General features: G+C 41.9%; 1 protein-coding gene across 1 annotated transcript; it reads left to right on the top strand.

The window, feature by feature from the left end:
• The first annotated feature begins 75 nt into the window (after nucleotides 1-75).
• Nucleotides 76-9,101, top strand: adssl (adenylosuccinate synthase, like). Its single transcript, XM_084564193.1, has 13 exons — nucleotides 76-326; nucleotides 873-975; nucleotides 1,417-1,485; nucleotides 2,458-2,508; nucleotides 2,587-2,653; nucleotides 3,148-3,255; nucleotides 4,130-4,211; nucleotides 5,088-5,214; nucleotides 5,301-5,455; nucleotides 6,169-6,293; nucleotides 6,383-6,480; nucleotides 7,169-7,318; nucleotides 7,421-9,101. The coding sequence occupies exons 1-13, from the start codon at nucleotides 93-95 to the stop codon at nucleotides 7,471-7,473; spliced, it is 1,422 nt and encodes a 473-aa protein (XP_084420319.1). The 5' UTR covers nucleotides 76-92; the 3' UTR covers nucleotides 7,474-9,101.
• The last annotated feature ends 4,221 nt before the right edge of the window (nucleotides 9,102-13,322 follow it).

Genomic DNA, 13,322 nt, shown 5'->3' on the forward strand with positions numbered 1-13,322 from the left:
CTACTGCCATCTAGCGGTGGGGGGGAAGGCAGCACTTCCCCTAGAACGGGAACGCGGTAAATCGATCTTCCGGTTTGCAGAAGGAGGGCAGCATGGCATCCGACAGCACCATGGCTAACGTTAACGGGCGAGGGACTGTCTCCCTGAACGGAGAGCCGGTCGTTAAGCGACCCCGGGAGAGCGTCCCACGGGACCCTTCGCTCCGCATCCCGAAGGAGCCTCAGAACAAAGTGACCGTTGTCCTCGGGGCGCAGTGGGGCGACGAGGGCAAAGGGAAAGTTGTGGACTTGCTCGCCATGGATGCGGACATTGTATGCAGGTGCCAGGTACGCAGCTCCGCCGTCGACATAACCTCACATTTGACGTTCAAACTGACCCCTTCTTGCTTTAGAAACGACAACGGAGTTTGGTGAAAGTCGCTGCCGTTGATATAAATATTCATGACCTGCTTAACGGCGTAAAAACCTTGTGTGACCTCCCGGATGTGGACGTGCTGAACGGATGCTAACAAGAAGGGACTGCTAACGTGTTTGAGTCATTGTTGTGTCCACCGACCCCAGCAAATGACCTCCACATACTGATAAGGCTTTCGCGTCAATGTACCGTTATGTAAGCCTCTGGCCGCCTGTCCTCACCAGGCTGTTCCTCTTCGCGGTCAAACCGGTGACATTTAGCAATAATGTGAATCTGTTTTTTTTTTTCCCTCTTTGCCAAACCTGCTCATTGCAGGAGTGGAAACATCTGACCCCCTCTCTCCACAGTTAGAGCGTGACATTGTCACTGCCCTGGCTTGTTTACAGTGTTGTGTCCCAGTGTTGTGTCTCATGAGAAAGCTGCCTTGTAGCAAGTTGAATGTTCTGTGCTGTTTGCAGGGAGGCAACAACGCAGGACACACAGTGGTGGTGGACTCAGTGGAGTACGACTTCCACCTGCTGCCCAGCGGCGTGCTCAACAAGAAGGCCGTCTCCTTCATCGGTACGAGACAATCACTGTTTATTTTGAAGGGCTTGAAGGTGGCGGAATGGTAAAGGTCCTAATGAAACGATAAAACATTAGTATGAGGCCTTTATTAGGGTCAGGCAGGCAGCTGTCTTGTAGAGGAAGTGACCCCGATTTTCTACTTCAGTAGACTCAAAAATGGAAACACCCCTCAGTGGAAATAGTGCGACAGCCTCTAAAAGAGAGAAGATAGTATGTGTCACACCATGTCTTGTTTCATAACATTCCTCTCCTATTGTAATTGCAACTTAAACATGAATTCATTACTGTGAATGTCCTCTTTTTAGTAGCCGTGTTTACCATTACTGTAATACAAAAAGGAACTGAGATTAGAGAAAACATTTCTATAACATTTTTGTTTGTTGCACGCGTGCATGAAGCCACTTCTTATGAGGACTGTTTCATCTCACATCGCAGGTAACGGAGTGGTGATACACCTGCCCGGTCTGTTTGAGGAGGCCGAAAAGAACCTGCGTAAAGGCAAAGGTAACATGGCAGTTGGGAAATACATCCATCTGCAACAATGTTAAAACCACCAATCGGTGAAGTGAATAACGCTGATGGTCTCGTTATGATGCAGTGTTCTTATGGGAAACCTGGATCTTGGCATTTATAGAATAGAATGTCTTTATTGTCATTGTACATGTGCAGTGAAATTGGGGAAAACATGTGGTCCTGTTCGGCGCAAGAAAAGCCATGACATATAATGACAACCAAAACTGTAAATGTAAATAATTCAGACTCTAAACGCAAATTTGAACACATTAAAAAAACACCAACACAAGACGTTCACATTATCGCGTGACCCCTTCCTCTTATGGAGGACTAGAGTATCATTCAGTGCAGTTATGGCTCTGGAAAAACTGTCTCTGTATAAACAGATTCCTAGAGGCTGTTTGACCAAGTTTTCAGAGTCCTGGAATGTGTGTCTGAGGACATCAGTTCAAACAGATAATGTCCTGGTGGGATGGGTCTTTGATACATACCACATCCCGAACATTGTTGCAGACCAAGCACATCCCCGTGGCAATGGCAAGGCATCCTGGTGACGCATGTTCCCCAGTGAAGTCCACGTGACGTAAACGGAGAAGTGATTCATCGGATATTGTTCCATGGTCCAATTCTGAGGCCGAGTGCCCATTGTAGTTGCTTTCTCGGCAGTGGACAGGGGCCAGCATGGGCACCCTTACTGGCCTGTGGCTACACAGCCTCATGCAAAATGAACTGTGTATTCTGACACCTTTCAGTCAGAACCAGCTTTAACGTCTTCAGCAGCTTGGAAGACAAAATGTTCACCTGCTCCATAATATATCCTACGAACTTAAAGTTGCCATGACATCCAGATAATCAGTGTTATTCACTTGACCGGTAATAATCTGAATGGGAAAACAGATGAGGTATAGTAGATGTGTGCTGTAGTGAACACATTGTGATGTGTGAATTTTGTATTTCCTTTAGGATTACAAGGGTGGGAGGAGAGATTAAAGATCTCTGACCGAGCTCACATTGGTAAGTAAGCATTTCCTCATTTAAATATTTTAAATAAGATGCTACCTCTGATTGACGGCCCTCTCTGTCCACCTGTAGTGTTCAACTTCCATCAAGCTGTTGATGGAATCCAGGAGCAGCAACGGCAGCAGCAAGAAGGGAAAAAGTAATTCTACTCTAATTTAGTTCTAATACCATCTAAAATATATAATAATGTGCTCTACAACAGTAGCTACGTTTATATAGACACTACAGTTCATCTAAAAATCATTGTCACTTAACGGGATCATAATATAGTAACCACAGAATAAAAATGCCTCATGTAACCACCTCAGTTAGAGTAAACTAATAATCTTGTATGATCATTGATCCGATGGTTTCTGTCTTTCTGTCTCTTTATGCACTTGGTTTCCCCACATGGGGTAAACTTCAAGTGACATGATGAGCAGCTCAAACATGGCCGTAGCAAAACAACGCGTTTTAAAACAAACATTTATAAAGATGAACAAAACTGGTCAGACAGATTTGACACTCCACAGCAGGCCGGAGCACTTTGCACATGAAGCTGAAGAAACAATTGTTCATTTAATTATTTTTTATTGGAACTGTTTCCTGTGGTCACTAATGATTGTTATTAATGTTGTTTTTATTGTGCTCCAGCTTGGGAACCACTAAGAAGGGTATTGGTCCTGCCTACTCCTCCAAGGCTGCTCGAAATGGACTGAGAGTCTGTGACCTCGTCTCAGATTTCAAGGTTTTTGAGGACAAGTAAGTTTTTTTTTTGTTTTTTTATTTTTTTTAAAAAAAGGAAATGCTACATGTTGACTTATCAGTGATTTGGAATATAACTACATAACCCTAACCCTTTCCACAAGGTTTAGGAGTGTGTTTATGGGGAAGTTTTGACCATTCTTCCAGAAGCACTTTGTGAGGTCAGACACTGACATCCCAAAGGTGTCTATCGGGTTGAGATCAGGACTCTGTGCAGGCCAGTCAAGTTCTTCCACACCAGACTCGCTCATCCGTGACTGGTGCGCAGTCATGTTGGAACAGGAAGGGGCCATCCCCAAACTGTTCCCACAAAGTTGGGAGCATGCAATTGTCCAAAATCTCTTGGTATGCTGAAGCATTCAGAGTTCCTTTCACTGGAACTAAGGGGCCAAGCTCAGCTCCTGAAAAACAACCCCACACCGTAATCCCCCCTCCACCAAATGGAATATTTACTAGGGAGGAAATTTCTTGACTGGACTTGTTGCACAGCTGGCATCCTATCACAGTACCATGCAGGAATTCACTGAGCTCCTGAGAGCGACCCATTCTTTCACAAATGTTTGTAGAAGCAGTCTGTATGTGTCTAGGTGCTCGATTTTATACACTTGCGGCCATGGAAGTTATAGGAACACATGAATTCAATTATTTGGATGGGTGAGTGAATACTTTTGGCAATATAGTGTATCTTCTCCTACCAGCAGGTGGCAACACCCATCTGTGATACACATCTGAGAACTGCTGCCACCCTCCTTTCATGTCTATCTTTCACATATGCCATGCATGATGGCGCATTTTCATACAGGGGCTGCACATAACTTGCACGAACATGTGTTTTACAAAGTCTAATCTGTGTCCTCCTTGTGCGTTACAGGTTCCGTATGTTGGCGGAACATTTCCTGGCCATGTATCCAAACCTCAATGTCAACATCGACAGTGAACTGGAGCAGCTGAAGGTGAGGACACCTCATCACTCAGAGCCACTGTGTTACTGGAAGACTTTGCCTTTTTCGCCGAAGGCATTAGTCATGTTATTGTAGGAAATAATGAGTTTACATGGACATCAATGATCAGAGGAAAAAATGCCTCAGTTTGAAAGGGTTGGTGTAAAGCTTTGATAAATGTATGGAAACATTAACACCTAATAACAGTGTAAACACTTGATTGGACTAGTTCTATCTGGTTGAAAATAATCCAGTCTTTCCTCACATGTTTGCTCCTGGAGAGATAAACACCAGGTGGCTTAAGTTTCTTGGAGGAACGGGAATATGGTGGTTGCTAACGGTTGTCCAAACAAGTGTTTGAAAACAAGAACTAAACCAGAATTGACGTGGGTAGTGCCTTTGGAAATGTAGGCCTGTCTCTGTCCTCCTTTGCGCTTGTGGAAAAAAGTTATATTTAGATTTTCTTGTGGAATGTAAACACATATTTTATCAAATAATTTTATTTAGTGTCCATGTAAACAGTTGAGGTGAAATCTTTAAGAATTTTCCAGGATGAAGAAATATTCTCTGTATAACATCACTGGTGCAGGAAATTCAAGGGTGGAGCTACTAAGATAAACAATGGCTGTGTTTAATGACGTAGACCAGGAAGCCTGAGCCAGCATGTGGAATATGGGACCCAGCTTATCTAAAGGGAACACATTATTATCATTATTAATGGTGTGCTTTTTTTTCCTTTCACATGAGAACATGCCTGCATGATAATATACAACATCTTACAGGGATATACGCAGAACATTTGCTAAAGAAAGTAGTTGGATGGATGATTGTCGATGCTGTTTTAACAAACATAATGTGGAGGTGTAAATATGTTGGTGTGACCCTCAGGAATATGCAGAGAAACTGCGCCCTCTGGTGACTGATGGTGTGTACTTCATGCACAAATCTCTTACCGGACCCAGTAAGAAAATCCTGGTAGAGGGAGCCAATGCTGCTCTCCTGGATATTGACTTTGGTGAGAATTTTTTATTTTTAAATTTTTTTGACAACTGATTACCGATTAAGAAGTTTCCTAAAGTTGACAGATGTTTCTCTGTTCAGGTACGTATCCCTTCGTGACGTCTTCTAACTGCACCGTTGGAGGTGTGTGCACCGGTCTTGGAGTGCCTCCATCTTACGTTGGGCGAGTGTACGGCGTCGTTAAAGCATACACCACACGGGTGGGCGTTGGTGCGTTCCCGACGGAGCAGGATAACGTGAGTAAAAAGACTCATTGATAGTTTAATAGCAAAGATCCTGCTAATGGGAGATGAATGTTCACGAGCTGAAGAGTTGTCAGCATTTTTGTTGAAGCATCAAAACCATCACACTTGTTCACAGACACTCAGCAGCAGCTGTTTTCATTTTAAAGTCCTCATCACTTTTCACAAACCAAAAAGATTGACCCAATACATGATAAGAATCAGAAAGATCTCTCTGTTTTAGGTTACATTACTATTGATGTTGCGTTACTGTAGTTCAGGCTACGAGCCAAGCACGGACTCAGTAAGCCTTACTGGAACTGTTTGGCATGGCTGTCTTTTCTGCCATGAGATGTTCATGTTCTGTGGTCAGCTGCTGTCTCTTGGGGTCAAAGAGGCAGACTTGTGGCCAAACATAGGTCAGTTCAGATGTCTCAGATTGCTGGGTAAAACCTTTGTGGGTAATCCCACTGATGGTACACTTTAAAAGGAGACACTGAACAGCTCCACTGTGGAGGAGTACGGTTGTATGTGTGAAAGTGAAGCAGCATGTTAATGGAAAAGAACACATGCTCATTTGACATTTTCTACATAATTGAAGGTCTAAAAACACAATCGGCAGCATTTTCATTAGAAATAAACGCGTTTGCCCATTTAAATTCCTCAACAGCTGCTCCACCCCCTTAAGCTCTTCATCTGACATTTGCACTTTATTGTTGGTTGTCCAGGAGATCGGAGAACTGTTGCAGTCCAGAGGGAGAGAGTTTGGTGTGACGACAGGCAGGAGGAGGCGTTGTGGTTGGCTGGACCTGATTTTAGTCAGATATGCCCACATGGTCAATGGCTTCTCTGCGTAAGGAACCACCAAACCTTTCAGAATGTTAACAGCATTTGTTAGGTTGGTTGTTGTTGAAGCTGAACAGAGTGACTTCTTTTTTGCAGAATTGCACTGACAAAGCTGGACATTTTGGACACACTGCCTGAGATTAAAGTGGGTGTGGCCTATAAGATCGACGGACAGTCCCTGCCAAGTTTCCCAGGTATGTAGTTCCCAGGTAAATACTGTATGGATCCACAGAAGAAAAGTCTTACATGGATATATATAGCATCAAAATCAAATAGTCAATTAATTAACTTGACAGTTATTTTTCTGTCTGTACTAGATAACTTTAATTTGTCATGCAGTGAGTGTCATTTTTCGGTCACTACAAGTTTGATTGCCAGAAACGTCGTTACTGTAAAGAATCTGGGTACAGGTGATTCAAAATAGCTTTAATTCTCCCTAATGTCTTTATTTTTCATGGCTCAGCTTTTCCTAGCAGGAAATGCAGCATCTTAGGTTTTTCAAAATCTGTTTTGCAGCACACTTGATGGCACGTTTGTCTTCTTTATCTCTCTGTTTATAGTGCCAAATGAAGGAAATTGAATTGTTAGGCTAATGAACCGAATGGTGGCGGAACAGTTTCCTCTTCTAAATGTTACACTGCAGCTGCACCCAGACAGCATGTTTACACTGATTTAGCCCTCATCCATTTTTGTAGTCAATGTGCTGGATTTTTTTTCTTCATCCCAGTCTGAGCATTATGTTTGAGCTTTTTTCAGTTATGAGTGTTTGGAGCATCTCAATATATCACAAAATAAACATGCCATTCTTGCATAAATACCAGTAAAGGACAGTTGTTTAGGGAACAGCCCTTTGATGAATCTGTTCAATTCTTCCTGTTGTAGCAAACATGGACGTTTTGACACGGGTGTCGGTGGAGTATGAGACATTGCCCGGCTGGTGCTGCAGCACTGAGGCAGCTCGGAGCTTTGAGGAGCTGCCGTCCCAGGCACAAGATTACATTCACTTCATAGAGAACTTCCTACAAGTGCCAGGTTTGTACAGAGATACTTTACGGTAATGGAGAAACTGGAGCCAAAGCTCTCGTTGCGTTGCCAAACTCGCCAGTCTCATTTTGTTTTTTTTCCTCGTTTCAGTGAAGTGGGTGGGAGTCGGCAAGTCCAGAGAAAGCATGATCAAACTGTTTTGATCCCTCTACAACTTCCACACCTGCAGTCCTCGACCACAGCTCTGACAAGAACGTCAGGTTTTCACGGGAAAATGCAAACTCAATCCTAAAGGAATTACTTCACCAGCAAGGCTACTTGTGGAACCTTAAGTTGCTGTTTGACATTGAACGCATCACATTTAAGATTAATTTATGCATTCCACATGTTGTTGCATCTATTTATAAGGGGGTTCGTTTTTAAACCCTGGCTTAGATAAGTCAGTCATTCTTGATTCCACAGTGAAGCAGTTTATTTTTAGCATTTCAGTTTATTTCAATTGACAACTGCTCACTACACAGCTATTTAGTTTTTTTATACATGTATTTGAAGAGCCACTGATGAACAGATGTAGAAAACGTCGTATTAAAAGAGCGCCACAATGACAGATTATTTTCAGGCTTTGTAATTAAATGGCTACTTAAAGCCGTTAATGTGAACTTTTCTACTGAGCAATTTTAAACCAGTCGAAATAAAACGCATCTCCGTCTGATACAGTATTGTCAGGATCATTGTTGAAAGATGCAATTGTAAAGGAACCATGCACACTTTCCTAGCTTGGGAAATATGTTTTTTCATTCACACAGAAACATGGTTATTTGAAAATGTAGTGTAAATAAAAGAGCAGGCAGTATTTTTCAGAGTACATCTCGGTGTTTCCTACATCGTCAATAATGTCAGAGACTCTTGTCTTGCTATTATCAATAAACTGAAACAGTGTTTAGTGTTTCTTTGTATCCCTTTTATGCAGTAATTTGCTTGTGAACTTCTGGGAATCACGTTTTAGGAAAGGTTATTAGCCTAATTTGTTCTCTTGCTGATTTTAATGTCAAATAAACAATGAGGGATGCTCTGATTCATCTTCTTGCTGTTGGTCACTTCAGAACATGAGAACAACCATGCCGTCTTGTCTCATCTTTCAGCTGGCTGTCGGTCAGCCTGTAATATTTTTTCTCTCAATCTTCCTCACTTTGCATCCTCCTTAGTTATGTTGACTTCCTCTCACTGTTAAAAAGCTTTTCAGGACTTGGCTGGATTAGATTAAAGTGTAATGTGGATTCCTTGGCGGATCGATTGAAGGTGTAACGGTGTACTGGAGCCTCCCAGATATGCAGCGTCTTTCTAATAGCCCTGAACACACACACACACAGGTGTTTTCAGCTGCTGCTGCAATACTCAAGCCTAATGATGGGTAGATGTGAATTGAAATTACACCGTGGTCTATAAATAAAAACAATGACAAATGTTAAAAGTTATTAAAAAGTTGGTGGACAAAAGTAATGGACTGTTTGGGGAGATGCCAGCCAACCAGTAGGGTATGCATTTAAGAACATATATAGAGAGAGCGAGAACAAAGGTGGCAACTTGATCGTAACCGTGGCTCTTAACGTACTTTTAAGTTGTTTCCGACCATTTTTATTACTTCTACTGTATACTTAACAGGTAGTTTGAAGAAATTTATTGTGGAAGGTTTAATGGTCTCTTAAGTACTTAGAAAACAAGAGTTACTAAATGTAAAATACAAATAACCGCTGAACAATGAATAAAAATCTTTTTTTCTGACTTAGTGTTTTAGTCCTTCTGTCCCCACGTATATTGAACATGTACATTTCTGATATCGGTTTTACCAGTCCATACTGAAAGTGCATCTTCCCTTAAATGACCAAAGTTGCAGACGTTTGCTAACCAGCCAATTTCCAGTCCAAGAAGTCCCTGCATCATCAAAAAATTGCATAAAGTGAGAGGCAAGGAGGCTTAATTGAAAATAAAGTGCTCATAACAGCAGTGTGGGCCTCCTCCTCCTCCTCCTCACGTTTCTGACTGCCCCCCTGCCTCCTTCCTCCTTTTATTTACGGCCGCCATGTAATTGTGAGCACATTTATCATCAGCTCAATCAATTGGAGCATTTTTATTCCAGCGTAGATTCTTCTCTGATGTTGGCCCCTGAGTAGATCTGCTTCCATAACTCGTCTTCTGGGTGGATCTTAATTCATTTACCTTCATACTCCAAAGAAGTCAGGCGTGTAATTAAAAGGATACTTGGATTTGTCACCATCCATCAACAAGAAGTAAGCATATCTGCCTTTTCTAACTTCTTTGCCTGAGTGAATGTTTGAGTAACTTGACTCCAAGGTTGATTTAATGAATGGAAAGCGTGCCAATATAAGTAGTAAACAGTGCCAGCTAAAAAAAGAGAAAATATGTTTTTCCGCCTTTACATTTTGTGCAAGCATTGCAATTAATACCATGGTTGTCTCCTCGTATTCCGAAGGCCTATCCATTTAACACTGATTGCTGCATTTTTTGTTTCTTCCTCCCAATGAATAATCATCTGTTTCTGTAAACCCTCCTCATACTGGGTGGTGTCATCCAGATTTATGCCGCCGGAGTAATAAGACACCTGTTTCACTGCAGTTGGACACTGTTCAGTTTTTGTAGGAACAGAGAGAGAGCAGCTCTCACGCAGATTGAATTGAAGCTGCTAAATGTATTTAACAGTTTATTCGGTGAGTGCATAAAATAAATCAGATTCTGCTGCTCAGCAAGTGCGGATGGAGTCTGGTAAAGGTGCTGGCAGGAAAAAGATGGAGAAGGATCAAGGTCATCTCATTTTACATAGTTCCACAAATGCATCGGGATATTTGGTAATGTAACACAGCTTCAGTGGTGTACCGCTCACCGTATTTATTTATTTTTTTACACCTGATCACTGGCAACATGCACTCTTTAAAAGAACATGTTACTATGTCTTGCACTGAAATGGATCTTATAGTGTAAATTTAGACTGAATGTTGACACTATACAGAAGAAAAACAAGGTATATGTATGTTGTACGGTGTGTTTATAAATTCCTTCATTAATAAGCCATGGTCTTTTCTATTTTACACTTGAAATACATGTAAATAAGCTGCATGCATTCATTTTCTAAAAAGAAATGTTGCCATCATATGCAGAGCTTGCATATTCTTCCTGTGCCTGTAGCTTCCTCCCTCTGATCTGATTCCAAACGGACTGTAGGTTTGTATGTGAGTGGGAACGGCCGTTTGTCTTTCTGTGTTAGCCCCAGACTGTCGACCTGTCCAGGGTGTACCCTGCTGGGTAGCTCTCTGAAAAGAGGTGTTCTAATCCATTTAGGTTGAATTCAGTCATGGAACCATACTTGAAAAGAAGAACCACATCTAATTCAATTCATTTCAGTTTTATTTATGTAGCGTCAATAACAATACGAATTGTCTCAAGACGCTTTAAAAAAATTCGGTCTGAAACATCTGAATACAAAGATCCAAAAACAGCTGACTTCAGGGCGTTTAAAAGTGCAATATCTATAATTTGTTTGCAGATACTTAAATTGTTCTTCGTCTGCTCTGTGCATCTCAGACTGTGTGAGACAGCAACCTACAGGGGAACTTTATTCTTCATTCTTCTGGTTTAATGATGACGTCACCTGTTGTTTACCTAAATCCATCAGACTGACATTTTTTCTGCACAGAAAGAGAACTCAAATCATTTTATTCCTTCTCCTGCACTTGAACTGATTACACGAGCAACTTAAGCAGCTACCCTGCTACCTTTAGTTGCTAATCAGAACACACCATTTGCCGACGACATATGAAACCTACAGCACTTAATCTTTTTCCTCCCTTCTATTGTTCCCCTGCTGGGGCTCAATCTGCCAGCTGCTCCCAACACAGATGCATGGTATTCATATACGTCCCCTTCTCTTGCTTTTAATAATAAAACTTTTAACATACGAATAAAACAGAGGCTCTGGTGTGATTTCAGTTGGATGTACTTAACAGTCAAAGTCTGAATGAGTATTTCCTCATATTCTGTGGTAGAACGGTATTGTGGTGACACAGCAGAATACAGCTGCACACATCCTCCCCATGGACCACCAGAGCAGCGAGTTAATGGCATTCCTTCTTTTCTGTCGCAATGTCTCCCACAAACACCAACTCTCACGTTATATATATGGAAAATGTACAAACAATGTACAAACACCGATCAGGCATAACATTAAAACCACTGACAGGAGAAGTAAATAACATTGACTATCTTGTGACAATTCAGTATTCTGCTGGTAAACTTTTGGACCTGGCATTCATTCATGTGGATGTTACTTAGACATGTAGCACCCACCTAAACCAGACCAGGCACCCTCACCCCATAGCAATGACACTCCTTGATGGCAGCAGCCATCACCAGCAGGATGCAGCCTGACACATGCGCATACACAAAAATGCTTTAGGAACAACGCAAAAAGACATGAAGAACAGCACAAGGTGTTGACCTGCCCTCCAAATTCACTAGATCCCAAACTGATCAAGTATCTGTGGGATGATCCACAGAGGCCCCTCCCCTCAAAGGCCCCCACTAACAACATTCTGTTGCCAGACACCACAGGACACCCTCAGAAGGCCCATGTCCATTCTCTGATGAGTCACAACTGTTTTGGAGGCACAAGGGAGACCTACGCAATATTAGGAAGGTGGTCATAATGTTATGCCTGATCATATTGTATGTTTGGTTGGATCTCAAGCTGATTTCAACAGTCCTAAATTGAGCCTGCTTGCGCAAAGACATACACGCTGTTCTTTCTGTCCCTTAGTGCTAAAGAATATATTTCTGTTCAGTTGGTTTCAGATGTGGCTGCCAGGGACTTCAGCAGATTACCCACAGGGCATCCAGGGTAAAAAGGACAACATGTGCCAGAGCTATAAATCAGGCTGTGTAGGATGAAGTGAGTTATTATTTAGGGAGGAACTTGGACTGGGAATTGGAGGGGAAAATAACTTTACAAGGTCACCATGAAAGGATAAGGTAACCTTTTACACAAGTGGCTAACAGCAAACAACAAGTGAACCCCTGAATCTGTGAGTATATTTAATAACTACCCTCCACTGCTGGTGAGAGGGAACTTTATGGAATGGGTTAAATGTTTTTGACTTAACTGATCATCTCAGGAGTGGTTTTAGTGATCCAAATTCAAAAGTTTGATCCCGAAACAAGTTCTATCTCAGACTCAGCTCATATGAAGGGACTATTTGAGCTTACAAACTGTGTCAAGAAGCTCAATATAAGATTGCGTTTGTGCGTTCTTCTGAAATGCTTGTGTAGTAGATCATGATGGCTCATCCGCAATGGAGCAACGCTAAAGCTAAGCTAAGGCTTATCAAGTTTCAAAACCTCGCCTTTAAGTTTTAGTTTTCAGTGAAGAAAAACATTGCATGACACAAAAAGTGACCCTTCAGTAGCCTCAAACAGTTAATGAATCTTGATAGCATATGTAGTTACTGAAAAGGTTTTCGTTATGTTTGTTTTCTAGTGGTCGTCTCCTTTTAGCAGCAGTGCCAAAGATGTCAACAAATTTAAGCTAGCATTTTTTATTGTAGCTTATGCAAGCAGGATGGCCCTAGAGGTTTCCTATAGCAAATAACATGTGCAAACATTTGCTAATGCGCTAAAGTACGACGTTGAAAATGTAAAGTATTAAACCAGCTTTGGATTAGCATTGTCTTTCTTAGCATTTAGCTAAGACACTACACTATTGGACGCTATCCTACATGTTGAATGCATTAAATATCAGACACGCAGCACAGACACAGTTTGTCTAGATGACAGATTCATGAGGTTGTCACCTAGAAAGATATTTCAGCAGTGTGGAGGGCGTTCCCACATACGCCGAGCTGCTTTTTTCCTTACAGCGCAGTCCAACTCATTCTAAATCATCTCATCTTGGTTTTCATTGGGGGATTGTTTCTCTGCGTCCTGATCAAATAGCCCTCACAGAGCCTGGACACTTGTTTCTTCTTCGTTTCTTCTTCCGTCACTG

Source organism: Chelon labrosus, assembly GCF_963514085.1.
Source record: "Chelon labrosus genome assembly, chromosome: 17".
In the NCBI taxonomy this organism is placed as follows: Eukaryota; Metazoa; Chordata; class Actinopteri; order Mugiliformes; family Mugilidae; genus Chelon; species Chelon labrosus.

Bases quoted from the DNA above. Each gene is read 5' to 3' on its own strand.
- adssl (XM_084564193.1), top strand. From the start codon at position 93: ATGGCATCCGACAGCACCATGGCTAACGTTAACGGGCGAGGGACTGTC. The intron at 1,486-2,457 runs GTAACATGGCAG...TATTTCCTTTAG, and splicing joins GAACCTGCGTAAAGGCAAAG to GATTACAAGGGTGGGAGGAG. The intron at 7,319-7,420 runs GTTTGTACAGAG...TCCTCGTTTCAG, and splicing joins GAACTTCCTACAAGTGCCAG to TGAAGTGGGTGGGAGTCGGC.